We start from the raw sequence: 23,750 nt of genomic DNA on the forward strand, positions 1-23,750 counted from the left end.
TTATCGGGACATCAGTTAAAGCGGCACTCCATTCTCATCCGAAAGCGGCTAGCGTCTGAGCCCCGGCCATCCGGACAAACCTCGTTGCTTGCCGCTCCTGCGTGTCGCACCCTTTCCCCGAACATCAACCGCTCTCTCTCTACAACAGCACTTCGCAGTCTTCCGTACGAATCGCTTCAATATGCCTTCCATCATCCCCAAGAAGTTCCCCACCCCCGTTGGTGAGTCTACCCTTGCCCCCAGGCGCCGCCCGCTCGGTCGCGGCTTGAGGATGAAACGGAGAGCTAACCTGGATATAGCCGGCCCTATGGCTCCTTTCTTCGCTGCCGGTATGCGCTTTATTCTTTTCGAGTGAAACAATCGATCGAACGAGCGGCCTTGTTTGGCGTCAATCATTCCGCATCGAGCTTGGGAGATAAAACGGATGGTCATATTTGATACTGACTTGCGACTCTAGGTCTGGTCATCCTCTACGGCGTCAACTCTGCTGCCAACGCCATGGCCAACTGTGAGTGACCCGAACCTTATATCTCAGCTACCAAATCTGCCGAATTTGCCTCTGCCCTCCTCGAATGCTACCCACTCAGCTGCCGCCGGTTGCATTGCTAACATTTATCTTTCCCCAGCCGCCGAGTTCAAGAACGACCCCCGCAACCCCAACCGCGGTGCCGCCCACTAAGGTGTCGAATTTGAAAGAACGATTGCTTTGGAGCGGTAATGAGATGGTGGATGTGTCGGAATGATGTATCGCCATTGACGTGATATTGCGAGCAATTCCCTGTACAGACATAGACGCTACTTGTCAGATAGCATGACGAATTGACAAGTTGTACCACTACATTCATTATCTCCCTGTTCATTGGTCGGATATTCTCGATCTCTGAGGAGGATGTCCCAGGTTGATCCCACTGGCTTGGACACCGTCATCGGAGGCAGAGGTCTCTTGTGGACTTGACCTGCCTTACATACAGGTATAGTACAAGCCTCTGCCTCCTCGGTGGTCAGGCCTTCTATCGTAAACGATTCTTATCTCGAGGACAGCCATTACAATGCGCCTAAATCCATCTCCAGGCCTATGCCATTCGATCCGCAGGCCGTTCACTCCGTCAACGCGCGGATCTCCACGCACTCATACCCCGCAAAGTCCCCTGCGCTTCACTAGCTTCTGAAGACAATTGTATCTAGAATCAAAACTCAGAACAAATAATTGTAAATATAAGCGTCAATCACATCGGCTGTATGGAAAACTTTTCCTCAATATACGATGTCCAGCGCTGCGCTATACCAAATCAGGAACCAAGATCCCGTGACCCTCCTCGGAGTCTGGATCCTCAATGTCTCGAGAACGTAGAACTCCCCGATTTCAACAGTTACGCCCATCACACAACCAACCATGTCTCAATTCCGCCTCAAAAAGCTTGATATCACGGGCTTCATCAACCCCCGCATCGTCCGCGACCACACCAAGCGCAGAGTTTTCGAGCAGTTCGAGCCTGAGCGGTATGTTCCCCAAATGCCACAATCACGCGGTCCACGCCGCTGCGGATTACAGTGAAGAAAATGGTATACGGATCAATGCTAATATATACGGTCAACAGCCAAGCCCTCCGCTACATCGTCCGCAACACCTCTCTCCCCCAGCGTACCCGCGCGCAAGCCCAGCTCCAGCTCTCCCAGATGCACGCCTACACCCGGTCGACGCAGGTGAAGAACCGCTGTGTTGCGGGTGGAACGGCGAGGAGTATTATTCGGGATTTCAGGATTGGACGAGTAAGGGCCCTTTCCTCTTTACTGGACTCTGAGTCTATTACTGTATAAGTGAGTGAGACTAACTTGGTTTCTCTTTTCAGTTTCAGTTCCGCGAACAGGCTCTTGCGGGTGAATTGCCGGGTGTGAGGAAGGCTAGTTGGTAGATTTGGATGGAAGTGGTATGGTTCGTTGGGTTAAAATGGTCTGGCGAGCTTGGTGGCTTGCATCGGCCTGGCGTTTGTTGAATGTCTTGTTGTACGATATATAGATGGGTTGTATAAACTATTCTCATTTTCTTTCTCGATCTGTCGAGTCTCTATTCTGCAAATCATCACTGCAAACCTTGGAGTGGTTCTTAAAACTTGATCGGTATCTCGAGTTGTGCCGGCATCAGTCCCTGTCCATGTCACTTCTGAAAGCAATGCAAACGGAGGAAATTAACTCTCACTGCAAACGATGGCCATGGCCATGGCTGCAGGCCCTCCATGGTTTCATCTCCTTCCTCTCTCTCTCTCTCTCTCTCTCTCTCTCTCTCTCTCTCCGTCTGTCCCTTCTCTGTCATCGATTTTCATTGCATCCAATACCATCTAAGTGAGCAGCTTGGAACTTGACATATACTCGACCCTTGCACGCCTCTATACACCGAGCCCATTTCCTTCGCTGTACCTCAGTTCTACCTGCAAGAGACATTCGACACAACTGCCATCGCCATGTTTGTTTACCGCAGACAAGACCTCCCGGCCGACGCGGAGTTCCCAGCTGATCTCGAGCAACTTGGGTGTGTATACTTCACTTCAACCTCAACCCAACTTCGATCCCAACCACCCACTGACATCAATATAGCTACTTCATCAACGACAAAGACCAAATCAGAAAGATCTCAGACCCAACTCAAGAGTTCCAATTCAAGGTCAATCGCAACGACCGCTGGAATGATGTGCAGCGGGAGGCCATGAACGGTGAGTACAGCAGAAAGAAAGACATCAAACACAAACCACACCACACCACACCATCACAGAGCAAGCCGCCCATGAAGAAAACCAAACTAACTCTAAAATATCACAGAATGCATCCGCACCATAGTCCAAACCCGCCTTCGCACCCTCCGCCTCGTCACCCTCCGCCTCCCACTAACCCCCATCCCAAACAAGCCACACGTCCCAATCCTAGTCTCACAGAACCTCGCAAAAGCCTCCAGAATCATCCTCGTCTTCGGAGAACCAGCCCAAGACCTAGGTATATGGGCTTACCGCACCGTCGGCGCAGAGAGCATCAACGCTGGCTCGGCCGTCAATTTCGCCAAGGCCGTCCTCTACCCTAATGATTCTCACGCCTCCACCGGTACCCATGGCGCCGAGGACGCGGATTCGACGTCAAATGGTCACATTCTTTCACCGAAGGGAGATACAGCACTTGTCCTTGCAAATACGGGCCAGCTCTACTGGCACTGCGGGGTGAGCAAAGCAATGACGTACAGCACGAAACTTGCTCTTCCGCGTGCTTCAGCCGTTGATCCGCCTCTTGCTGAGACGAGTAGGAATAAGATCCCCGGTCACGAGAACTGGGAGGACCATGTATCTTCTGTATTTGAGGAGATACTCAATGCCAGGGGCCGGCTTGTCAAAAACAACGCGAAGATCCAGGTCATTGGTGCTTCGGAGGGCGGGAAGGCTGTTGTTCGGTACTTGGGTGCGAATTGTAAGTTTCCCGTCTGGTCCTTCGGTTACTTTCTTCATTGGTTTGTTTATGATTACTTGGGCCAGCAATCAAACCCTGGCTAATATGTCTCGTCTTTGCTTTCTGATCTATAGGGCAAACATGGCACACCCATATCTCGGCGATATGTCTTGCGAACCCGTTACACAGGGCAGCTTACGACCTGCCCACTCCAACCTCCACTCCCGCTCCATCGACCACGCCCAGTTTCACCGAATTCTTCTCCGCCCGGTGCAGAGCATACCTCCTCTCTCCCGAACCGCTGGGCTTCCCCCTTTCATTATCCGAAAGAGAATATTACGGCTGCAACTGCTATAGTTCGGGCGAGGAGTTGAATGCCGAGTGTATTCTTCCTAGGGCGTGGGGGAGTATGCTTGGGTGGCTTGGGAGAGCATTTGACGATGAGGAGTTTGGAGAGGGGGAGTTGGTTATTCAGGAGGTTAAGGGGGATGAGGTAAAGATGGATGGTGGTGATTTGATCGTGGAGGAGGTGGTTGATGAGGATGGGGATTGATGGGTTGGATGGGTTGAGGATTGAAATCCAGACTGTGGAGAAGTTGGCTGGCTTTAGGGGTCAATAATCTAGACTTGACATAGTTCAAGATCACTGGATCATTCTTTCGTTTTTGGATTCAATTCTATTGAACACTCATGCAATCGCTTCAATACTGTTCTTCTAGTCAGAAATAAATATTGCAAAAGGGCTCAATCGCTCAGTGCCCAAACACTATCCACAATACCCTCTCACCCAATATATTTTTTTAAGATAATGCCTTTCCACTCCTCTAACGAAATTGCTTTGCCTTGATACGGCACAGACCCTCTAGGCGCACCCCTCAGCACGCTCTGCGCCTCATCCCAAGAAGCCACCTTCAAGAACTCATGGTTTTTATCACAGACCTTGAGTGGCAGCGTACCGTTTTGGAGCTGTTGAAAGCAGTCCTTGTCAAAGGTAAGATTGATGCAGTCCTTACACCACCACATTTGGTTCGCGGTCTCCCAGTAGTGGCCGCAATTGCCGTCGCAGATTGCAAAGACGGGGGCAGGGGTTAGATCTGCCATGTCATTGTCGAGGTCGCCGGGGCCATGGTCGGCAGGCCGAAGCTCTGGTGTTCGAGCGGGTGTACTGTTGCTTGTATGCGTAATAGGTGTGCTCGGTCGACGGCCGTCTGCTGGGTTCGATAGCGGGCTGGTGTCTAAGCGTAGGCCGGCGGTAGAAGGACTGGCATTACGAGGTCGGGGACTTTGTTCCTTTCTTTCCTTCTTGCTGAGTTCTTTTGGCGTTCCTGTGCCGCTTCCACTTCGAGGCCGACTCTGCTCCTTTCCACCTTTCGTCTCTCCCGCGGTTGGAGGAGGTCCATCGACGACCGGGACTCCAGGGTTCACGGTTGCAAACACGGAACGGCTCGCTAGAGCCGCCATGACAACTGCCGCTTGCGCATTTGTCTCGTCGTTCAAAGGAAGAAACACGAGCAGTAGTCGCCAATATGCGAGATAGTCATTATCAGCATCGTCGTCTGAGAGCATCTCCAACGCTAGCTTGACTACACTGCGCACGATGGACTTAGCTTTGGCTTCGTCACCAATGACTTGATAGTATCGCGCGAGGTAGAGCTTAGCGGGGAGAATAATGTTGCTTTCTGATGTCTCATCGGGTGTGATCGAGGCGATGCGCTCGAGGTACTTCTGCGCTGTTGCGTTGTCTTCCTTGCTCTGCGCTGCCCTTGCCCGGGCTAGATAAATTGGCGCCAGCTTAACCGTGAGACTTGGAAGCATATAGTCCATGTCAAGGAACGACCGGGGAAGGTCATCCTTCTGGGCTATCTCCCATAGCTCGATCGCCCTGTCTTCGCCGTCATTCTGCTGGAATATTTCGTTTGCGTAGTGATAGCGGATATAATAGAGGCTAGTGTATGCTTCGCGCTGGGTAGATAATTTGATGGCGTCGTCATAGACCTGTTCGATGAACTCAAACTGGCCTGTCTCAACGGCTGTTTGAAGGACGATGCTGTGGAAAGATTCTTCGGCAGCGAGATCGACGAGCATCTGTGACAGATGGGTTCTATCTTTGTGTTGGGGTCCTGGGCCAGAGCCCGTCTGTATAGTCTTGAGGAGGGCCAGTATCTCGGACCATAGTCGTCTGTCATAATACTGTTCGATTATTGTCATGACCCGCTTGAACCCTGCATAGTTGACTTGCACAGATTTCGTAAAAGACTCGACTGCCGGATCAAACTGTTCTGCGTTCCAATACCGCTGGCCGCGGTCGTAATGCATTTCTGAAAATGCCCAGACATGGTTCGGTTCTTGCATCCACTGCTCATCTGCACCGAGTCGCTCAATCAGGGCGTTCAATATGTCGATCGCTTCCTTATTGGATGTCACCACGTGCGCTAAGTAGTACGATGCGCGCCAGTTCGTATTATCTAGTTCAAGGGCATGCCTGCATCGCTTCTCGGCGCGAGCGTTGAACTGGAAGTTGCGCAGGATGACAGCAACCTGGACTTCCCAGAGCGAGTCCTTGTCACAGTCTAAGAGCGAGCGGGACCATTCCTCAATTTCAAAGATGTCATCTTCAGTCGTGAGTTCAGGGTCTGGATTCACGGCATCAGTATTCTCTTTGCGATTGATCTAGGATATTGTAAGCCTCGTCTTCTTTGCACAAAGGTAGTGCTTCAAACCTTTTTCAGAGCCCCGGAAATGAAAGAGAAGGCATAAACAGCTAGCGCCTGTGGCGTCTCCTCCCTCAGCCAATGCACAACCATACGTTTTGCAAGCCGCTCTAGTATCTCCTTCTCAGGCGTCTGACTACTCGTGAGGCGTGACGCCCATGCCTTGTCTTCGGGCTTAGATATATCGACGGTGACCACCGACTCTCTCAGCCACCGGACGACCTGTGTGACGGCACCGTCTCCTTCAAGCCAAGCATCTCGCGCTGTCCATGCAAAGCTTGAAGCCTGCTCAACGTTCTTCGTCCATAATAATGCATCAGTCGATGCTTCGTCTAGAAAGAGCTTGACCAGTGGCGGCCCAACCGCACGCTTCCAGAGCCGATCAACCAGCGAGAGATCAATAGCGGCAAGATGCTGGTGCCAATAATTGACAGCATACGGCCGTATAATTTCCTTCCTTGCGTCTCGCTTTTCTGTCAGGATGTGCAAGCAGGTCACGGCGAGTTTGGCTTCGGCTGTGTCCTTATCGTCACGGTAAATATGGCCCCCGGTATGGTGCAGTTTCTGATCAAACACCGCGTCAAAGTCAAACTTGTCGTACAGCTGAGGCGGGCAGACATTGCGGAGGAAGTGGCGGACAATGTCAACTTCTTCCGGAAGAACCCTGTTATTGCTCTGTCGTTCCTTCCCACCGGAGCCTGTTTGTAACTCTCCTGCCTCGGGAATGAGGTCAATGATCTCCCCAGACCGAAAATCCACGTCGCCGTCGCTATCCACTTCAAACAATGTGTACTTCAGCTGCAGCTTCGCCTCGAGTCTCAGCAAGGAGAGCTCTCCACTCTGCACATATAGAACAGCAGCCATTTGCCTAGGCTTGAGCCACTCTCTGCCGTACAGAATCCAGAGAACGATTTCGTTTATCTCAGCGATCTCTTTTGGGCTTCGTGAGCTGTTCAACGACTCAATTTCCGTCTCGATTTGCTGTGAGCGCTCCCTGCCTGCATTCTCTAGCACGTGGTCGATATCATTAACATAGTCCAAATGGCTGATCCGTTTCAAGATTGTGTTGACACGGAAATAGTCGCCTGCTGTCTTGTCGCAGAGTGCAGTTCGAATCTTTTTGCGCAAATCAAGGACCCCGAAACGCTCTGTGTTTCGAAGCGCCTCGATGTTGTCCATCTGCGACTCTATGTACATATCAATGTCCGGTCTATTACGCTCACTGATGTGAATTGTTCGAAATGGGATATCTTTGCCGGCAGCGGCTATTTGCTCGAATGCCCGCGGGCGTCCAGTTAAGAGAATCCGGATCTTGCCATGGGATGCCGAACTATTCAGCGCGTTCTGGAGAAAAGTCACCAAATTATCCCCGGTGACATCGTTGAGCCCATCAATCACGATGAAGAAGTTGGCGTCGATCGTCTGTCCGATATTCCTGTTGTCGAAAAGGAGTCTGCTGGGTATCTCGTGCGGGTCTATATCTCGAGTTTTCTCGCAGATGTTGGCGACAGACTTCATGTACGAGGCGTCCGCTTGGACAAATTGCCAAATGAGCGATTTGGCGATGACATCGAGATGATTTGTTCTCTTGAGCTCCTCCTTTGAGTCGCCTTCCACGAAATAAAAGGCCAGTAGTGTTCTTGCATCCGTACTTTCAGCCGAGCTGCGATTCCTCAGTCGTCGAATAATGGTAGAGGTCAAATAACTCTTTCCTGAGCCTTCAGTGCCCTCGATAGCTAGGATAGGTGGCGCATCACGAGTCCCCCTCTCCCATTCCTTGAACTCAGCCTCGTCGAAAACCCACCCACCAGTGTTAGGCACAACACATTTTCGATAGTTGTAGTAGATGCGCTGCCAGTATGGGTCAGGTTCTTTTTTATCACTATCAAGTTTATTTTCATCAAACGCTAGCGTCTCGAGAATCTTCTCCCTTCGTCGCCGCTTATCGTTCTCTTTGAGGCTGTCTGACCGACTGGCAATGAGCATGTCGATCTTGCTGTTAACAGCCCTGCTGATGGCCAGATTCTCTCGCGTGCTGATTGCAGTCTCGGCAGCGAAGCTGAATGTCTGCGCGGTGACAAGACGGCCTTCCTCATCAACAAGGGAGTCCATTTTTGTCAAAAGGTCATCGATATCATTGTCGTTAAGGAATAGAAGCTTGGTGAAGACGGCTATTTTCCGACGCTTGCTCCGTCGCAGCTTGATTGATCGGTCGCATATCTCGACGAATAGCTGTAAGTGCTGGCAGGCGACTTTTGCGAGCTTCACGTCAAGTCCGCCCTTGATGTAGTATTCCAGTCGGGCCATGTACTGCCCGCAGCGCTCGAGGAGCGTAGCAAGGCTCTCGAAAATTCCTTGGTACCCCTGCCATGCTTGGATCACCATGCTAACTGCGTTAAAGCAGAGCTCTGAGGGGCCAAAGACCTTTTCTTAGTTAGTAAAGAGCCAGACTCGGAGAGATTCAAAGAGGGCAGTACATACCTCTCCAGCATCAGCAGCAACAATACCACCCACAGTATCAATGAATTGCAACGTCTTCTCAAACACACTACGGACCTTCCCATGAGCATCTCTATTCTCTGACGCCTCCTGCGCCTTGTCAAGATAAGAAAGAACACCCTCGATCGTAAGATCCGCTCGAATATTGGAGGAGTCGCCGCCCGCTAACTGGACAACGCGCGCCTGCACCTGGGACCAGATCTCGACGATCTCGGATTTCAGGGCGGAGGTGCTGCGCTTGAGTTCGAGAGGAGGGGCTTTTGTGGAGGATGGCGAGATGGTCATTCTGTCTGTGGGTTGTTTGGGTTGTTCGTGATGTGCTCGGATTTGGTCGATCTGGAGTGTTCGCGAGGAGCTACATTAAGTATAAATAAAGAAGGGACCAGATATGGATATAAAGGAAGAGAATAAGCGCGGGGATTAGCGCCAGGAATAGAATCAAAGCCTCAAGGCTGAACTGCGTGGGGTAGTCTAGAGAGGATGGATCGACGATGGCCCAATGGGGCTGTGACTGTTAGTCTTGCTTGGCCAAGATGCTAGTCTCCATCACTCTCACACAACCCGGCTACTATCTTGTATGGCTCCTCCATTGGGATCACTTTTTCCGCGAGCTCAAATGCTCGCGCTTTTGAGTGACGAGCCATAGATTGGCTCGCAATCCCCGCGACTCAACCGGCAACAGTCTGTCCAGCAGCGCCAAGCTTGGTCCCCAGATGGCTTTAACCCATGCACTTCAATTTCCACGAGCTGCCGCAACTGACGAGCTTTGTAGGACGCTGCCTCATCTGCCTCCGACCACTTAGTCGTGCCCTTCAGGTGTTTTGCCAGTGCTGTCATCGCTTGTTGGCTGTCAGTCAACAGGATGATCTTCTTCCTGAAAGCCGGATTCTTGGCTCTTTTCAAAGCCTCTTCGAATCCTTGTTCAATGGCACGCATCTCTGCCTCACTTGACGACGCGACACCTGGTAAGCGGAACCCTTTAGCTTCCCAACCAGTGCCCTTCTCGTTGTAGCTCACGGCGGCGCCACCGTCCATTCTACGAGGTGTTGGTGATTCGGGAGATGGAGACCGGGTGCTGAAGGAATCTAGGGAAGCAGAAGAGGAAGAAGGGGAGGAGTCCCCCGGGGACAGGGGCGATGACGGAAAAGATGGTGGTGAGGGTGAAGAGGTAGATCTGCGCCTAGCCGAGCCATCGACAAACACGACGAACTGGCAGTCTGAACTGAGGGCCGTTTGCGCGAACTTTGCCGCTTGGATTGTCTCGTCGATGAGGATCAGCGGATACTCATCCGTACTGTGCAGCACGACCCGGCGGTAGTCCAGTTGAATTTCCTCGCCATTTCGATGAGCCTGGTCCCAGGCTTGGCGGATCTGCTGGGGCATGACTGTATGCTTGGTGGGAATATGGAGGGACGGTACGGGTAGAGGTCGAAGTGATAACTCGGGCGTCAAGCTGTTCACAGTATTACCGGATGGCTTGTCTATATAAGATGAAGCTGCTGTGGCAGTCGCAGATGAATATAATGACAATAAAGATAGTAATAATAAAGATACGTAAATATGTTGAGGATTCTTCATCGAGTAATATGGTTGTCGAGGCTCAGGACTTCAGACGGGGGGGTATTGACATTCAGGAGGTGTGAGATGCTAAACTGAAGATCTCAAGGAGAGCAGGTGGGAGTAGCGGCGGAATCCTCTTACGGCTCAGGACAGGCACCAGGATGCCGTTCCCCTCCCACCAGTCAGCGCTTGGTCAGATGCATGACAGGTACGAGCTCTTCCAATCTCTGGCTGAGCGTCCCTGTCCTGTCGGAGCGGTGTTGCGGCCTCAGTTGTTTGGTAGGAGCATGGCAGAAAGTATATCAAACTCCTCCGGACCAACACAAAGTGGCTCCTGTTCCTGAGTTATGGCAGGCCTGATGACAAACGTCACTGCTTGCTATATAAAGTACTTACGGGTACAGACCGACATGAAAGTTTTCTGTCGAATAGCATCTATGATAGCATAATTCTTTGGAAACGCCCCGGCGCACCCTGTCGATATCATGAACCACAAGAATGCCGCGCACAAATTCTCAGTACCTGTCCAGTAGCTCCCCCATTGACATTGTTCTTGGGTAAATGTTCCAGGGCATGCGTTGAGAGTTCAAGCAACACGTTCGAAGCCATTCATTCTGTGAGAAAGAGCGATGAAGCGTGACATCCTTCGTATATGCTGCGGCTTCCCTTGGTCGATAGGCAAGGAACTCTACCACAAAGACCTTTCTCGATGCGTTGAACTCCGGCTTTTCGTTCCATCTTCACGTTTGACGTACGCTCTCAACTTGGGTTCGTGGCCTGGCTTGCTACCGCGACCTCGGTATCGCAATTAGGGCAGGGTATCCCGAGGCAGTAACCGCAGCGGTGTTTTGGTCAGATGCTCTCATGTACATTGAATAGACCTCTAGACGTTGATTAGCAAAGGAACATAGGTTTTATACGGAGGCACGATACCTTTCTATAGGAATATATATCTTGCAGCCGCGAGAGCGACGACGTGTTGCTGTCGCGGTATTGTTACCACAGCGATATACTGGACCAACCTCATCAACTGCCACTTGAAGATTAGTGATCACTTCTGCATAATCACGTATAAGCCAGGGTCAAATCGTCCTTGTTCCAAAGTGTTCTTCATCGCGAGTCGGCGCTCGCATCGGACATTGTTTATCAGCCAAGCCATCGGTCGCGAACGGGGCTCAACGGGGCGCGGAAGCCCGAACCACCGACCCTTATTCAGCTGGTGCCTTGGTGCCTGACAATCAGCAGGTCCTGATGTCATTCGCCAGAAGATCTATACTGCGCGCGGCGCATAGCGGAGCAAGATGCATCGTGGTGCAATCTAGATCTCGTACTATATTGACGATCGAAAGGTACATAAGGGTTGTGGTATCCTGGGAATTCATCTTTCTCTCCTTCATCAGAATTCAAACATTGTTACTACATCATTCTTCCTATAACACCATACTAGCTCTACAGTCTACCCATTCTACCAAGTCTATATCCAACACAAACACAACACAATGTCCAAACTCCTCACCGTCTTCGGAGCAACAGGTCGCCAGGGCGGCTCCGTCATCCGCACCGTCCTCGCCGACAAAACCCTCTCCTCGCATTACAAACTCCGCGGCATAACCCGCGACATCACCAAGCCCAACGCCAAAGCCCTATCCGACAAGGGCGTGGAAGTAGTCAGCGTATGTACTTCACACCTCTACTTCCAAATCACACCACTCACAAACTCACTCGGATATAGGCCGACATGACCTCCCTCGACTCCCTAGCCAAAGCCCTCAAAAACACCCACTCCGTCTTCCTAGTCACGAACCCCCCCTGGACTGAAAACTCCACCGTCGAGCTCGAGCAGGGGAAGGCTGTTGCGGAGGCCGCAAAACAGGCTGGCGTACAGCACATCATCTTCTCCTCGTTGTTAAATGTCACCGAGACAACAGGCGGGCGCTTAAAGGACGTCCCGCACTTCGACCAGAAGGCGCAGGTCGAGAAGCATATCCGGTCTCTAGGTCTAAATGCGTCTTTCGTGCTCCCGGGGTACTTCATGTCGAATTATACATCTATGGGGATGATTAGACGGGGTGAAGACGGTGTTTATAGCCTTGCTTACCCTGTTGCTGAGGATGCGAAGTTTCCGCTTGTTGATATTGATAATGATCTGGGTGAGTTGTTTATCTGCTTACTTATCTAACTATAGGTAAAGTAGATACTAACAAAAGAATGCAGGTAAATACGTCGCCATAGCCCTGAAGAACCCCTCCAAGACTTCTGGGCGCCAGATCCTCGCCGCGATAGAGTACTACACCGTCACGCGGATCCTGCAAGAGTTTGAGCAGGTCACGGGCCACAAGACGCGCTTTGTCAAGGTCGACAACGAGACGTATAAGAGCTTTATGCCAGGGTATCTTGGGCTGGAGATGTTGGAGAATCACCTGTTTGTTGAGGAGCCGGGGTACTACAATGGGAAGAGTTTGGAAGAGAGCCAGGGTTTGCTTGCTGAGGCGGGCTTTAAGGCGACGACTTGGAAGGAGTTTTTGGAGGCTAATAAGGGGTCATTTGCCTAACTTCTCTATTTTCGGGTTGGGGCCTAGTATTTGGGCTGATGGCATGGGCCATAGATGGGCGAGTGGTATATTAAGTATCTAGATCTCCGAATGTAAAATGTACTAAAGTCATCAATGATTCGTTTCAAAGGGCTTCTGATACAGCTATACAAGTCAAGTTCATGTTAAAATTATCACTTCGCTTCTTGAGAAGCATCAAAGTCCCCAAACTCCTCAATTCGGTCTCCCCGAATATGCTGGATTGGCGTCTTGAAATGGACAAACCCGATATTCGGACTGGACAGCTCGTACCCCATGATCCTCTGTACTTCTGGTGACCAAGAAAGTACATCTGCGGCGGAGTTACACAGGTAAGGGTTCTCCTCCTGGCGGTAGTATCCGCGACAGAAGAAGAATCCGTTCAGGATTCTATGGTCCTGCGAGGTTATATTTGCTCCGCCGGCATGGTAAAGTCCGCCCAGCATCACCCAGGCATCGCCAACATCCATTTCGGCTACTGTTGTTTCACCTGTCTTGGGCACTCGGTCCGAATCCCATAGATGAGAGCCTGGAATGGCGAGAGTTGCTCCATTCTCATAAGTCGTCTTGACACCCGGCACCATAAAGTTCATCATCACGTCAGATCCTACTTGGTAGCCAGTCTCTGTTTGATCTTGGTGGTCGATGTGAAAGTTCTTATCATCGCGGTGCAGTCGTTGGGCTTTGGCGCCAGGCCCAATGTCAAAGGTCATTGCTATAGAGAGGATAGCCTCGCTGGTGTATGTGTGTTTGGTCTCTCCGTAGTAATTGGATGTGGTCTTGTCGATGAAAGTTGACGTGATCCTGCGAATGAGAGGGTCGACGATCCACGTATCTCGCACAGTCTTGCTTCTTCCGACAAGGTTTGTACATCGTCGAGTTTCCGGAGGAAAGAGGTCACCCTGTACCGGTTAGTGTCCGTTCTGCACCTTGTAGCCTAATTCCTGGAAGACATACCTTCCAAGGCTTGTCTGCTTCAAGATACGGTCGGGTCTCGGCGTTGACCTTGTTTACCGTCTCGACGTCTGTGAAGTTCTTTATAATACAACATCCATCTTGTTTGATGGTTTGGATAATCGCCGATGCGTCGGAACGGTCGATGCGTTGGACGTGAGCGAGCTCGATACCCATCGTGTCAATTGTGTCAAAGATCGTGGTGAGGATGTTGGCAACGGCCTCCATAACCCATCAGGGCTCTTTAATAAATAGACCGGCCTCATCGTAGTCGCCTGCAATATCGAGGACATGGTGTACAGAGGAGGTATCGGCTTATCGTCACAAGCGTATCTCGCTCATTGTTTTCGGTAGGTGGGGCCGTTCCTTGTCTCCAGGTACCTAATCGTGCATTCGTCCCGGCTCTTGATAGTTGATTGCCATCGACTCGACTTTTGTTGGAGAGACAATTGACTCCAAATTGAACAGGCTTATTGATGCGGGGTTAGATCTGAACAGCTACTCCAGCAACCTATCTCTATCCAATGACGATGACTGACCTTGTCCAACACTGAAACAACAGAACTTCAAGATATCGGCTTCTTATTTGGTTGATCTGTCTATCAGGAAGCCGTTGCCGGTATTGCGCGCAGTCGACCAAGAGGTACCTAGGTACTGTCCACGAGTAGTGATTGTGATGGCGTCATGCTTCAATTGCCGCACGAGAAAGGTGCGATGTGATCGTCTTCTGCCGCAGTGCACTCAGTGCAAGCAAAGGTCCGCGGAATGCCTAGTTCCAGAGACCCCTCCTCGTTTCCTATGGCTACCAACAAAAACGTTGGAGAACTTCGGTCCAGAACAGGAACAGTTTGAATTGGATATGCATGTGAGGCGTCAACCTCTGTTCAAAGGTTGGTGGGCTCGCGCTTGCCTGATGGGGACCAAGCATTGTATAGTCTGAGGCTAACACTTCTTTCGCGATCAGGGAGGCAGCAGGCTCGAAATGCGACGGACTTGCTTTCTCTTACATCAGGAACCTCCCTCAGTGCAGCTTTAGACCAGCTCGACTACCAAGCAGTTGCAATAAAAAGTGGCATAACTACTTCAAACGGCCCATTCCATGCATTCCGGTGCGATGATGCCAAGCCAGAGTCGAACCCGTCGTCAATGTCCCCTCCGGACCTTTCTGACCTTGAATTATGGCGGATGCTTTCGAATAACCTAGACGACGCGCTTAATGAGGGCGACGTTCCAACTTCACCTTGGTCACCCGATCTTCTTGTGCCAGATGAAATGATTACGGCTAGTGAAGGCCCAGAAGAAGCTGACTCTTTTCATGCTACCCACGAAAGATACCCTGTAATGCGGACTCCTACCACTCCGGCACTTATCTCTCTGGGCCCATCAATGTCATCGCCACCTGATCTGGAAGACTTTGCGATGCCTATTGCAAGATTGTTGCTGGATCATTATCAAAGCATCAGGACGACCCTGTATACTCCAGCCTCCGTTGAGACTAAAACACCTTGGGAGATCCTCTACATACCCAACGTCAGCTCAACCTTGGGCGAGATTGCTCTCCGGGGAGACAGCAGCGATGCTAAGGTGTCACTATTGTTCGCTGTTTTGGCTATCAGCGCATTTAGCCTCGACATTCTTGGCTGTGCCTCGCCGCATTTTTCCGCTCAGAATTGGCATGCGCTTGGAAACGTGTACCGCCAACGGGCAACTAAAAGGCTTCAGAAAGCGCTCCGTCATCTCTCATCAGGTCTGCCCAAGAAGGATAAGTACAAGGACATTCTCATGCCGCTCTTGAGCATGGTTACCATATGTGTAAGCATTATCTTGATCCCTAGCTGAGTGTCTTGAACTGACATCATGCTCTTAGGCTGTAAGCGGGGAGATGCAGAATGCGGCACATTATCTTAGTGATGTCGAGCAGGTCATCACACTCTATGGGATTCCCAAAGTGCAGAAATCACGCAAAGTAAAGATGCTCCATAGTATCTATGTGTACCTGCGGGTATTAACAGAAGGTACTCGAATCCACCATCTCAACCTGAATAACAGCTCTCGCGATCACATTCCTTTCAGTGCAAACTCGTATCTTGACCCAGAGTCTACGACGTGGGAAGTCTTGATGGGAGAGCTGATTGGAACCTACGATACCCTGGATTTGGACTTTATGCGCTGCCTGGCGCCTCCCAAGTCTACTTTTGAACAAATCTATTCGATACCAGATTCATTGTTCAAGTTGCTTCTGGATACAACGCAGATGGCTACTGAAGTAGAGCGACTTCGTCATCGAAGACGCAGAAGCATGGACCACGACACATTTTCAGATAGGGTCAAGGAGCTTGAAAATAGGATATGTGACTGGGATGATTACTACAACCAAACAACCTACCCTGGAGATCCTATCAATACACCACCACTGAAGGAACGCTTTCCATATCATCTTACGCAAGCTATCTACAACGCTCTGATGATCTATTTCTACCGCTCTATCAGGGATGTTAACGTTATCACATTGCAACCATATGTTCAACAGACGATTCATCATCTGAGAGAATATGACAAACATAAAGAGAGACATAAAGATCGGTCGTCGGATATCTGCTGGCCTGCATTCATCGCAGGCTGCGAAGCGACAACGTCCCAGTCCAGGCAACAAATCTCCGAGTGGTTAGAAAAGTCCACTCGCTCAAACGGCGTACTCATGTTCCAAGTCGCCCTTAAAGCCATTCAAAAAGTCTGGGCCACCAGAATGCTTCCCGGCAAGCAGAACCTCTCCTGGAATTCTATTCTGGGAGAATCCAGTGAGATGAGAGTCCTAGTGCTTAGCTAGAATTCCACTTCATCGCCAATTGACCTTATAAAGCTTTGTAACCATCATGAGATATAGCGCTCTCGTATTCCAAATAGCCCTGGAATTCAGCATATAGACTCTCCTAATTGTGCATTAGACCGTGTGTCGAGAAGGTGTTTCAGGGGAACTCACAGCCTCACTGGTGTTTTCAAACGTGAAACGAGCGGCTTCATCATCGATATAGACCTTCTGGCGACCTGATGCAGCGGCAGCGTCAGCCGCAAGTTGGATTTGGCAACTCTTTTCCATCAGCATGAAGAGATAGGCAGCCTCGTCAACTGTGCTTCCGACGGTAAGTAGTCCATGATTCCTCAGAATCATCCCCTTTCCTTCCGTTCCTAGAGCATCGGCTAATGCAGCGGATTCCTCCTCTTTTAGCACTACGCCACCGAATTCCTTATAGACGCTCTGCGCCTTGCCGTAAAACATTGCCACATCTTGATTCAGCATCTCAAGAGGTTGAGCAAATGCAGACCACGCTTTGCCATAAACAGTATGGAAATGGCATGCAGCATTGACATCTGGTCTCGATTTGTGGAGGGCCGCGTGAATGAGAAATCCAGCTGCGTTTGCTGGACGCGTTGTGTTTCCTCCAACAGCGACACCGGCCTCGTCCACGAGTATCATATCTGACGGGTTGATGAGGCCAAAATGGAGACCAAGCCTAGAATCAGTTACCGGTCAGTGGTATGTTTACTTGAAGAAGGAGGAACAGGTGGGTTGAAGCGTACGGATTGGTCCAGAACCTATCATGGAACTCCGGGTCTCTCAACGAGATATGACCGCTCATCCCTTCGACGAACCCTTGTCTCGCAAATACCCGAAACGCCCCAGCCATGTGGTTGAGCATATGCTGCCTCTGGAGTTCAACATCGGTGAATTTGGGGACCCCAGGAAGCGGAACGCCTTGCGAGAGCTTCTCCAAGGCCGTTTCTTTCTTGTTCACAGCAACATCCTTGGCTAGGTCTCGCTGGTCCAACGAAGGTGCCATTTCTGCGATAAAGATAAGCGCGGAAAGGACTGCACTGCTCGGTATTCTTTTGGAGGCAGAGAAGTGAGCCAGCCAGCGTTATTGTACGACATCCCAACGCAGATGGCTTCCCAATTGGCTGGCCCTTGTCGGCCCTGCCTTCTTCAAGTAGGACGAGGAAGGCGAGTCCGAAGAGAGGCTGTTATCAACTTATCGATTGAGTGGAGACCCCCATCCCCAGACCGATAAGCCAAGGGGCTGGATTCCAGGCTTTCCAGCTATACCTGGGTAGCTTCTTGCAGTAGCCCGTCAGACCTCCGGTTATATCATTAATCTTATCATCCAGCAGCTTACCCCTGTTGATAAGCGAGGGTTAAAATGCGCGCCTCGGCCGGTGTCATCATGCGCATCATGCATATGTACTGGTTGGTTGCACCATTTCCGCTTGAATTCAATAATCTCCGGTTTTTACTGTCAACACCCATCTTCCAACATGAGTGACGAGCATAAAAAGCAAGGCTCTTCCGAGGCGGAAGCAGATTTGGAGCGGACTGTCAGCGTCCAGATTGGTGAGACCGAGAGCCATGGAGAGTTGCACCGGTCTTTTACTCCACGACAAGTTCATGCATGTCGCCTTTCATTGTATCCGCTGGCAATTTTCTGACTTTTGCAGGTCATTTCTCTAGGCTCCAATATTGGCAGTGGACTGTTCATTGGCACAGGCAAGGCATTGGCTAATGGCGGACCGGGCAACATGATCATAGCATACTTCGCCGTGTGCATTGGCGTTTGGGCCCAACTACAAACTATCGCAGAAATGACAATTGCCTTTCCAACTTCTGGCAACTACATCGACTACGCTGATCGATGGGTTGACCCAGCGTTGGCCTTCGGTGCCGGCCTGGCCGAATGGCTGGGTACAATTTCTGGATCATCCCTTGCGGAGAGGAAAGCTGACACCTACCAGGATGGACGGCTGTCTTTGGATCAGAAGCAACCTTCTTCGTCGTCTTGGTCAACTACTGGGCGGAGAATGCTGTTCCGGAGGCTGCATTGTGTATGTACTCCTGTTCACTTAGTGGCCCTGGTCTAACATCTGACTAGTATCCATCTTCATTGTGGTCTGTCTGGTGGTGTTTTTGATGCCAAACAGGTACTTTGCCTGGTGTCAATATGCTGCATCAATGGTCAAAGTGTTTCTCTTCTTCTTTAATACCGTCGTCTGCCTAGCCATAATTGGCGGTGCCGGCCCGAATGGTACGGTTAGTGATGGGAGCACTTGGACAGATCATCCGGTATTCAAGAATGGTTTCGGGGTAGGATATTCCATGTCACTGTCAAATCACAGGAAAAGGCCATGCTAATATATCGTAGGGCTTTGCCAATGCTGCTCTCCTTGCTGTCTGGGCCGTCGGCGACCAGATCTACGTTGGTGTACTAGGCGGAGAGGCAGAGTCGCCTCGCTGGTCCATGGCCCACGCCGCCAATGTTGTTCCCTGGCGCGTGAGCGTCTTCTACATGGTTTCAGTTGTTCTAGTCTCCGTGATCGTACCGTCATCAGATGACCGACTTCTTGGTGGCTCAGGGTCCGCCGCCTCACCATTTGTCATTGCTGCCAGTAACGCCGGGATCAAGGGCGTCCCAGATATCATCAACGCGTGCATGATAATCGGCATCATGGCTATCGCTCTAGAATGCATCTACCTCCCCTCCCGGATTCTACGGACCATGGCCCTACAAAAGCTCATTCCATCATTCATCGCCAATGTCGATGACCAGGGCCGTCCGCGCTGGGCGCTTTCGATCACTGCTGTTGTTGGAGTTGTTTTGACATATATCAGTCTGAACGGTAGATGCCCTCTCAATGTTACACAACTTGAAGACTCAATACTAAGCGATAACAGGCAGCGGATACGAAGTCCTCAACTGGTTCATATCCATCACCAGCGCATCATTCTTCATCAACTGGGCAATCACAGCTTTCACATCCTTCCGGTTCCGGGCGGCCGTCAAGGCCCAGAATATGCCTCTCTTCAGGGAGTCATACAGCTGGCAGTCGCCCTTCTGTCCTCTTGCCCCAGCCACTGTCATGTTGATTTCTGTCTTACTTCTTGTCTGCCTCTTATATGCCTCCATCGAGCCAGTGGTATGTCGCTTTACCTTTCCCTAATCCCGCATGTTAACACTATGACAGGGTGGCGGAGGCTTTGCCGCGTACAACTTCTTCACATACATCCTCGGCATCCTGGTTATTGTCGTGCCTACAGCATTGTACAAGATTATCCTGCGCACACCATGGCGCGACCCCGCGACGGCTGATCTGGTGACTGGAAGGAGGCTAGTATCAGCAGAGGAGATTTTGCTCTTGGAAAAACACTACAGTCGGTCTGTCTGGAGGAGAGTTGGGACTTATATGAAGCTTTGGTAGGCGGACGCTATGCAGTACCCTTTCGGGAGCGTCAAAGATACAAGGTTAGTAGAAATGGGCTAGAGATTCATTATTCTACAGTATAATTATAGCTAGCTAGTTAAAAGCAATGCCACAAAACCGCTACATTTAAGCGACTAGTTGGGATAGCTTCCCAGAATCCTTATCGGGAAGGCGACGCCGATAACCTCCCTGCCAGTGCCCGCGGCGATAAGCGACATCGAGCTATCTTATCGGTTTTATCAACCCCGCCCCCGCATTTGAAGCTTGATGTCAAGACTAAGACATTCTCAAAGAACAATTCAAGTGGAAACGGTTTCCGTTCGGTATTCCAGACATCTTGAATTTACTAGAATCGCCATTGGATTTTTTTTTTAGCGATGGTAAAGTGCTCGTTCCAAAGTGCGAGTGAGGTGGCAATTCACGGAGTAAAGCGAGAAGATACCCAACTCAAACGCTGCCACGCAACCTGTACCGCTGGACCGTTCTGCATCTCTAAGGAGACAGGATAGGATGGACCAGGGATCCAGGGATCAGTCTACGGATAACATCGGGTGTCGGCACCACTATCTACGACTTTCCAATTTTCCAATACTGTGAAAGACTGTCGCTCACAGCCTGTTCCTGTCAGCAAATGCCCCTACCGTGGTCTGGACGATTCTACGCGGTATGGACGCGGGCACGGACGCTTCCAGCCTGCAGATACAGATTGCAGACTGCAGGAGACTGAGTGACACCGCTGTCCCTTCCAGGCCTTTTCCTTCGGTGTTTGCTGTATTGGAGGTTGCGGTTGGGGTTGTCTGAGCCCGGGGTCGTCACGAGGACCAAGTCATACAGATCCAGTGAACAAAGAACAGTCCAGAACATCTTCAATCTAACTTTGTGATTGTGGTGGTGGTGGTTACCGGAGGACGCCGATGGCTTCAAGTCGGGATTGTTGTTGGAGTCGCAGTCGCAGTCGCGTCGCAGTGAAGAATCGAGTCAAGCTGACGATCAGCACCCATTATTAATATTGCCATGAGACTCGAGCAATTTCTTACTCGATCACATCCTCCGCGGAGTCATTGTGAACCATTACCGTCGGACAGATTTGTAATGGGCGTCAATTTCGATCGAGTCACGGAAATTCAACAGGACCAAGATTGAGGAATCGATCGAGTAATTATACTCTGGGGGCAGTGAGGCAGCGCATGAGCGCAGTGAGCCGGATGGCGGAGGCGGCCGATGAATCCGCTCGAACCAGATCTCGGAGCATTCAGGGTCCGACTTCGGGGCTAGTTCGGGCGGTGTGGGACTAAATAGGTAATGGTGAGGGTATTCGCAGAAGAAGGACTTTGCTTTTTCAGATTGTGTTGAAGTTGCCAGTTGCCAGTCAGTTGCCACTGCTCAGGAGCTACTCAGTAAAGGATTTGCCTAAGGACGTCAAATCCACGTTTGTATGACTTTTGGGTAGGGGCAAAGGCTTCCGAGGCGAAACAATGGATACTCTGATTGTGGCTCTGGTTCTGGTTCTGGCTCAGGTGGACCCGCAAAAGAAGTTTCTTTGCAGTTTCCGTTACTCGATGGATTGTTCGCCAGTCGTGCGTAGTGCGTAGTGAGCTATATAAAGGCACAATGGCTTATCTCTCTATCAGCAACTCCTCCCACGCCTCCTTGCTTGGCTTCTTATCTCCTTATCTGCGCTATCTCCAGCCAGACTCTCTCTCTCTCGTTCTCTCCCTCCACCTCAGCCCTCCAGTCCTCGTCTTCTACTTCCTTTTTCTTCTGGGGCGCTTCTCACTTCCGTTCTCTTCCTTTTTCTTGTCTTCTCTCGTTTCTAGACCACTTTCACGATGAACGCCGACATCCCGTCCATTGCCGTCTTCACCTCGTCGCGAGCCGTCGTCGGCGGCCGTCTGACCTCCGCCACCCTCGTTGTCTCCCGCACCACCGGCAAAATCACTGCCGTCTTCGACTCGGTCATCCCCGCCTCTGACTTCCCCGATGGCACCCCCTACACTGACTTTTCCCCGTATGTGCTTCTTCCCGGCCTGGTAGATGCTCACGTCCACCTGAACGAGCCCGGCCGGACGGAATGGGAGGGCTTCTATACCGGCACCCAGGCTGCGGCCTTTGGAGGTGTCACGACCGTCATTGACATGCCCCTGAATGCTATTCCTCCCACGACAACGGTGGAGAACCTCAAGATCAAGCTGCAGGCTGCCGAGGGCAAGTGCTGGGTTGATGTCGGCTTCTATGGCGGTATCATTCCTGGCAATGCTGGCGAGCTCAAGGCGCTAGTCCGCGAGGGCGTCTGTGGCTTTAAAGGATTCCTTATCGACAGCGGGGTAAGCTTCTTATCAGATATCTGGTGGTCAATGTATACTAACACTGTTTAGGTCGACGAGTTCCCTGCCGTCTCGTCAGAAGATGTTCGCAAGGCCATGGTCGAATTGGCTAATGAGCCTACGACGCTCATGTTCCATGCTGAGATGGTTCCTCCCAAAACGCCGTCCGAGGCACCCGATCTCATGCCTGAAGGTGCTCCTGAGGCCTACTCCACCTTCTTAGCCTCTCGTCCTTCGGCCTATGAGACTTGCGCCGTTGAAGAGATTCTCTCTTTGTCTCACCTAGCACCTAAGCTTCCCCTGCACATCGTTCACCTCTCCGCCATGGAGGCCATTCCTCTTCTTCGCAAAGCCCGTGCAGAGGGTATCCCCATCACTGCCGAGACCTGCTACCACTACCTATCCCTGGCCGCCGAGGAGATTCGTGACGGAGATACCCGCCACAAGTGCTGCCCGCCCATCCGCTCCAAGTCCAACCAGGATGCCCTCTGGGCCGAGCTCGACCGCCATGCTGACGACGGCGTCATCAAGACCATCGTCTCCGATCACTCCCCCTGCACACCCAACCTCAAGCTCCTCCCATCACACATCCCCGGCGGCGGCCACGAGCACGCCGACTGCGCCTCCTCATCAAAGACCGCACCCGCCAACAGCGCCACCACCAACGCCGCCAATGAAGGCAGCTTCCTCTCCGCCTGGGGCGGCATCTCCTCCGTCGGCCTGGGTCTCCCCATCCTCTGGACCGAGCTCTCCCGCCGCAAGGGCCTCTCCTCGTCACCAAACGACACAACCACCAAGCAAGCCCTCCAGGATATCGTCCGCCTCTGCTGCGCCAACACAGCCGCCCAAGTCGGTCTGCACAAGAGCAAAGGCGACCTCGTCCCAGGCTATGACGCAGACTTCTGTGTCTTCGACGACACGGCAGAGTGGGTTGTTGAGCCCAGCACCATGCTCTTCCGCAATAAGGTTTCGCCTTACCAGGGCCGCACGATGCGCGGAATGGTCCGCGAGACTTGGTTGAGGGGAGAGCAGATCTTCAATCGTGCTGATGGGTTCACTGTCAAGGCGCCGACTGGTGGCTTGTTGCTCGAGAGACGGGTTTGATTTCTTTTCCTCTTTTCTTTCTGCCTCTGCACATATCCTTCCTATCCTTCATTCATATTTACCAGACTCGCTGCCCCAAACGCGTCTTCCATATGCGCCTTTGCTTGCCTCGCGGAAACCAATCGATATTCATATCCATATATATATGACGACCGAACGAGAACGAGAACAAGAACGACCATAAATCATGTCAAAGACAAGAGCGAGACTCATGATACCCATACATACCGCACACTAATGAATCACCAGCATCTGCATCTGCATTTGATTTGAGCTCCGCATTGCGTTGCATGCCATGCATTGTTAGTTTAGACTTTTGTGTTTCTTTTTTTGTCTTACTTTAGCTTTCGGGT

At 51.3% G+C, this 23,750-nt stretch overlaps 11 protein-coding genes across 11 annotated transcripts; 7 read left to right on the plus strand and 4 right to left on the minus strand.

The window, feature by feature from the left end:
- The first annotated feature begins 111 nt into the window (after positions 1-111).
- BDV14DRAFT_183710 (F1F0 ATP synthase subunit i) lies at positions 112-925 on the plus strand. Its single transcript, XM_073770408.1, has 4 exons — positions 112-221; positions 300-329; positions 458-508; positions 627-925. Exons 1-4 carry the CDS (start codon positions 182-184, stop codon positions 677-679), a joined length of 174 nt encoding a protein of 57 aa, XP_073622899.1. The 5' UTR covers positions 112-181; the 3' UTR covers positions 680-925.
- A 444-nt stretch (positions 926-1,369) lies between these two features.
- BDV14DRAFT_183712 (mitochondrial 37S ribosomal protein uS14m) lies at positions 1,370-2,290 on the plus strand. The gene is made up of 3 exons (XM_073770409.1): positions 1,370-1,500; positions 1,599-1,770; positions 1,851-2,290. The coding sequence occupies exons 1-3, from the start codon at positions 1,394-1,396 to the stop codon at positions 1,911-1,913; spliced, it is 342 nt and encodes a 113-aa protein (XP_073622900.1). The 5' UTR covers positions 1,370-1,393; the 3' UTR covers positions 1,914-2,290.
- On the plus strand, positions 2,187-4,094 carry BDV14DRAFT_154659 (uncharacterized protein). The gene is made up of 4 exons (XM_073766654.1): positions 2,187-2,527; positions 2,593-2,708; positions 2,815-3,447; positions 3,561-4,094. Exons 1-4 carry the CDS (start codon positions 2,460-2,462, stop codon positions 3,977-3,979), a joined length of 1,236 nt encoding a protein of 411 aa, XP_073622901.1. The 5' UTR covers positions 2,187-2,459; the 3' UTR covers positions 3,980-4,094.
- A 115-nt stretch (positions 4,095-4,209) lies between these two features.
- BDV14DRAFT_205219 (uncharacterized protein) lies at positions 4,210-8,921 on the minus strand (the record flags this gene model as incomplete). The annotated part of the gene is made up of 3 exons (XM_073774685.1): positions 4,210-6,096; positions 6,147-8,561; positions 8,619-8,921. 3 exons carry the CDS (start codon positions 8,919-8,921, stop codon positions 4,210-4,212), a joined length of 4,605 nt encoding a protein of 1,534 aa, XP_073622902.1.
- Positions 8,922-9,248: 327 nt separating this feature from the next.
- On the minus strand, positions 9,249-10,019 carry BDV14DRAFT_205220 (uncharacterized protein; the record flags this gene model as incomplete). Its single annotated transcript, XM_073774686.1, has 1 exon — positions 9,249-10,019. The coding sequence occupies one exon, from the start codon at positions 10,017-10,019 to the stop codon at positions 9,249-9,251; it is 771 nt and encodes a 256-aa protein (XP_073622903.1).
- A 1,467-nt stretch (positions 10,020-11,486) lies between these two features.
- On the plus strand, positions 11,487-12,837 carry BDV14DRAFT_183722 (NmrA/HSCARG family protein). Its single transcript, XM_073770410.1, has 3 exons — positions 11,487-11,869; positions 11,929-12,346; positions 12,411-12,837. Exons 1-3 carry the CDS (start codon positions 11,696-11,698, stop codon positions 12,746-12,748), a joined length of 930 nt encoding a protein of 309 aa, XP_073622904.1. The 5' UTR covers positions 11,487-11,695; the 3' UTR covers positions 12,749-12,837.
- Positions 12,838-12,921: 84 nt separating this feature from the next.
- BDV14DRAFT_193385 (phytanoyl-CoA dioxygenase family protein) lies at positions 12,922-13,897 on the minus strand (the record flags this gene model as incomplete). Its single annotated transcript, XM_073771775.1, has 2 exons — positions 12,922-13,668; positions 13,724-13,897. 2 exons carry the CDS (start codon positions 13,895-13,897, stop codon positions 12,922-12,924), a joined length of 921 nt encoding a protein of 306 aa, XP_073622905.1.
- A 499-nt stretch (positions 13,898-14,396) lies between these two features.
- Positions 14,397-16,547, plus strand: BDV14DRAFT_212083 (Zn(II)2Cys6 transcription factor; the record flags this gene model as incomplete). The annotated part of the gene is made up of 3 exons (XM_073776236.1): positions 14,397-14,610; positions 14,685-15,532; positions 15,588-16,547. 3 exons carry the CDS (start codon positions 14,397-14,399, stop codon positions 16,545-16,547), a joined length of 2,022 nt encoding a protein of 673 aa, XP_073622906.1.
- Positions 16,548-16,572: 25 nt separating this feature from the next.
- Positions 16,573-17,559, minus strand: BDV14DRAFT_205224 (class II aldolase/adducin domain-containing protein; the record flags this gene model as incomplete). The annotated part of the gene is made up of 3 exons (XM_073774687.1): positions 16,573-16,650; positions 16,701-17,232; positions 17,300-17,559. 3 exons carry the CDS (start codon positions 17,557-17,559, stop codon positions 16,573-16,575), a joined length of 870 nt encoding a protein of 289 aa, XP_073622907.1.
- A 472-nt stretch (positions 17,560-18,031) lies between these two features.
- Positions 18,032-20,026, plus strand: BDV14DRAFT_212087 (amino acid permease/ SLC12A domain-containing protein; the record flags this gene model as incomplete). Its single annotated transcript, XM_073776237.1, has 7 exons — positions 18,032-18,157; positions 18,212-18,455; positions 18,506-18,595; positions 18,643-18,854; positions 18,913-19,387; positions 19,443-19,684; positions 19,733-20,026. 7 exons carry the CDS (start codon positions 18,032-18,034, stop codon positions 19,964-19,966), a joined length of 1,623 nt encoding a protein of 540 aa, XP_073622908.1. The 3' UTR covers positions 19,967-20,026.
- Positions 20,027-21,584: 1,558 nt separating this feature from the next.
- Positions 21,585-23,692, plus strand: BDV14DRAFT_154704 (allantoinase alX). Its single transcript, XM_073766655.1, has 2 exons — positions 21,585-22,293; positions 22,345-23,692. The coding sequence occupies exons 1-2, from the start codon at positions 21,799-21,801 to the stop codon at positions 23,395-23,397; spliced, it is 1,548 nt and encodes a 515-aa protein (XP_073622909.1). The 5' UTR covers positions 21,585-21,798; the 3' UTR covers positions 23,398-23,692.
- Positions 23,693-23,750: the final 58 nt, after the last annotated feature.

This window comes from Aspergillus stella-maris (genome assembly GCF_047715825.1).
Source record: "Aspergillus stella-maris strain CBS 113639 unplaced genomic scaffold BDV14scaffold_90, whole genome shotgun sequence".
Taxonomy (NCBI): Eukaryota; Fungi; Ascomycota; class Eurotiomycetes; order Eurotiales; family Aspergillaceae; genus Aspergillus; species Aspergillus stella-maris.

Coding starts and splice junctions, on each gene's coding strand:
- BDV14DRAFT_183710 (XM_073770408.1), top strand. CDS start 182: ATGCCTTCCATCATCCCCAAGAAGTTCCCCACCCCCGTTG. Junction 222..299: donor GAAGTTCCCCACCCCCGTTG/GTGAGTCTACCC, acceptor ACCTGGATATAG/CCGGCCCTATGGCTCCTTTC. Junction 330..457: donor GGCTCCTTTCTTCGCTGCCG/GTATGCGCTTTA, acceptor TTGCGACTCTAG/GTCTGGTCATCCTCTACGGC.
- BDV14DRAFT_183712 (XM_073770409.1), top strand. CDS start 1,394: ATGTCTCAATTCCGCCTCAAAAAGCTTGATATCACGGGCTTCATCAAC. Junction 1,501..1,598: donor GAGCAGTTCGAGCCTGAGCG/GTATGTTCCCCA, acceptor TACGGTCAACAG/CCAAGCCCTCCGCTACATCG. Junction 1,771..1,850: donor GGGATTTCAGGATTGGACGA/GTAAGGGCCCTT, acceptor TTCTCTTTTCAG/TTTCAGTTCCGCGAACAGGC.
- BDV14DRAFT_154659 (XM_073766654.1), top strand. CDS start 2,460: ATGTTTGTTTACCGCAGACAAGACCTCCCGGCCGACGCGGAGTTCCCA. Junction 2,709..2,814: donor GCAGCGGGAGGCCATGAACG/GTGAGTACAGCA, acceptor AAAATATCACAG/AATGCATCCGCACCATAGTC. Junction 3,448..3,560: donor TCGGTACTTGGGTGCGAATT/GTAAGTTTCCCG, acceptor TCTGATCTATAG/GGCAAACATGGCACACCCAT.
- BDV14DRAFT_154704 (XM_073766655.1), top strand. CDS start 21,799: ATGAACGCCGACATCCCGTCCATTGCCGTCTTCACCTCGTCGCGAGCC. Junction 22,294..22,344: donor GATTCCTTATCGACAGCGGG/GTAAGCTTCTTA, acceptor AACACTGTTTAG/GTCGACGAGTTCCCTGCCGT.
- BDV14DRAFT_183722 (XM_073770410.1), top strand. CDS start 11,696: ATGTCCAAACTCCTCACCGTCTTCGGAGCAACAGGTCGCCAGGGCGGC. Junction 11,870..11,928: donor AGGGCGTGGAAGTAGTCAGC/GTATGTACTTCA, acceptor ACTCGGATATAG/GCCGACATGACCTCCCTCGA. Junction 12,347..12,410: donor TGATATTGATAATGATCTGG/GTGAGTTGTTTA, acceptor AAAAGAATGCAG/GTAAATACGTCGCCATAGCC.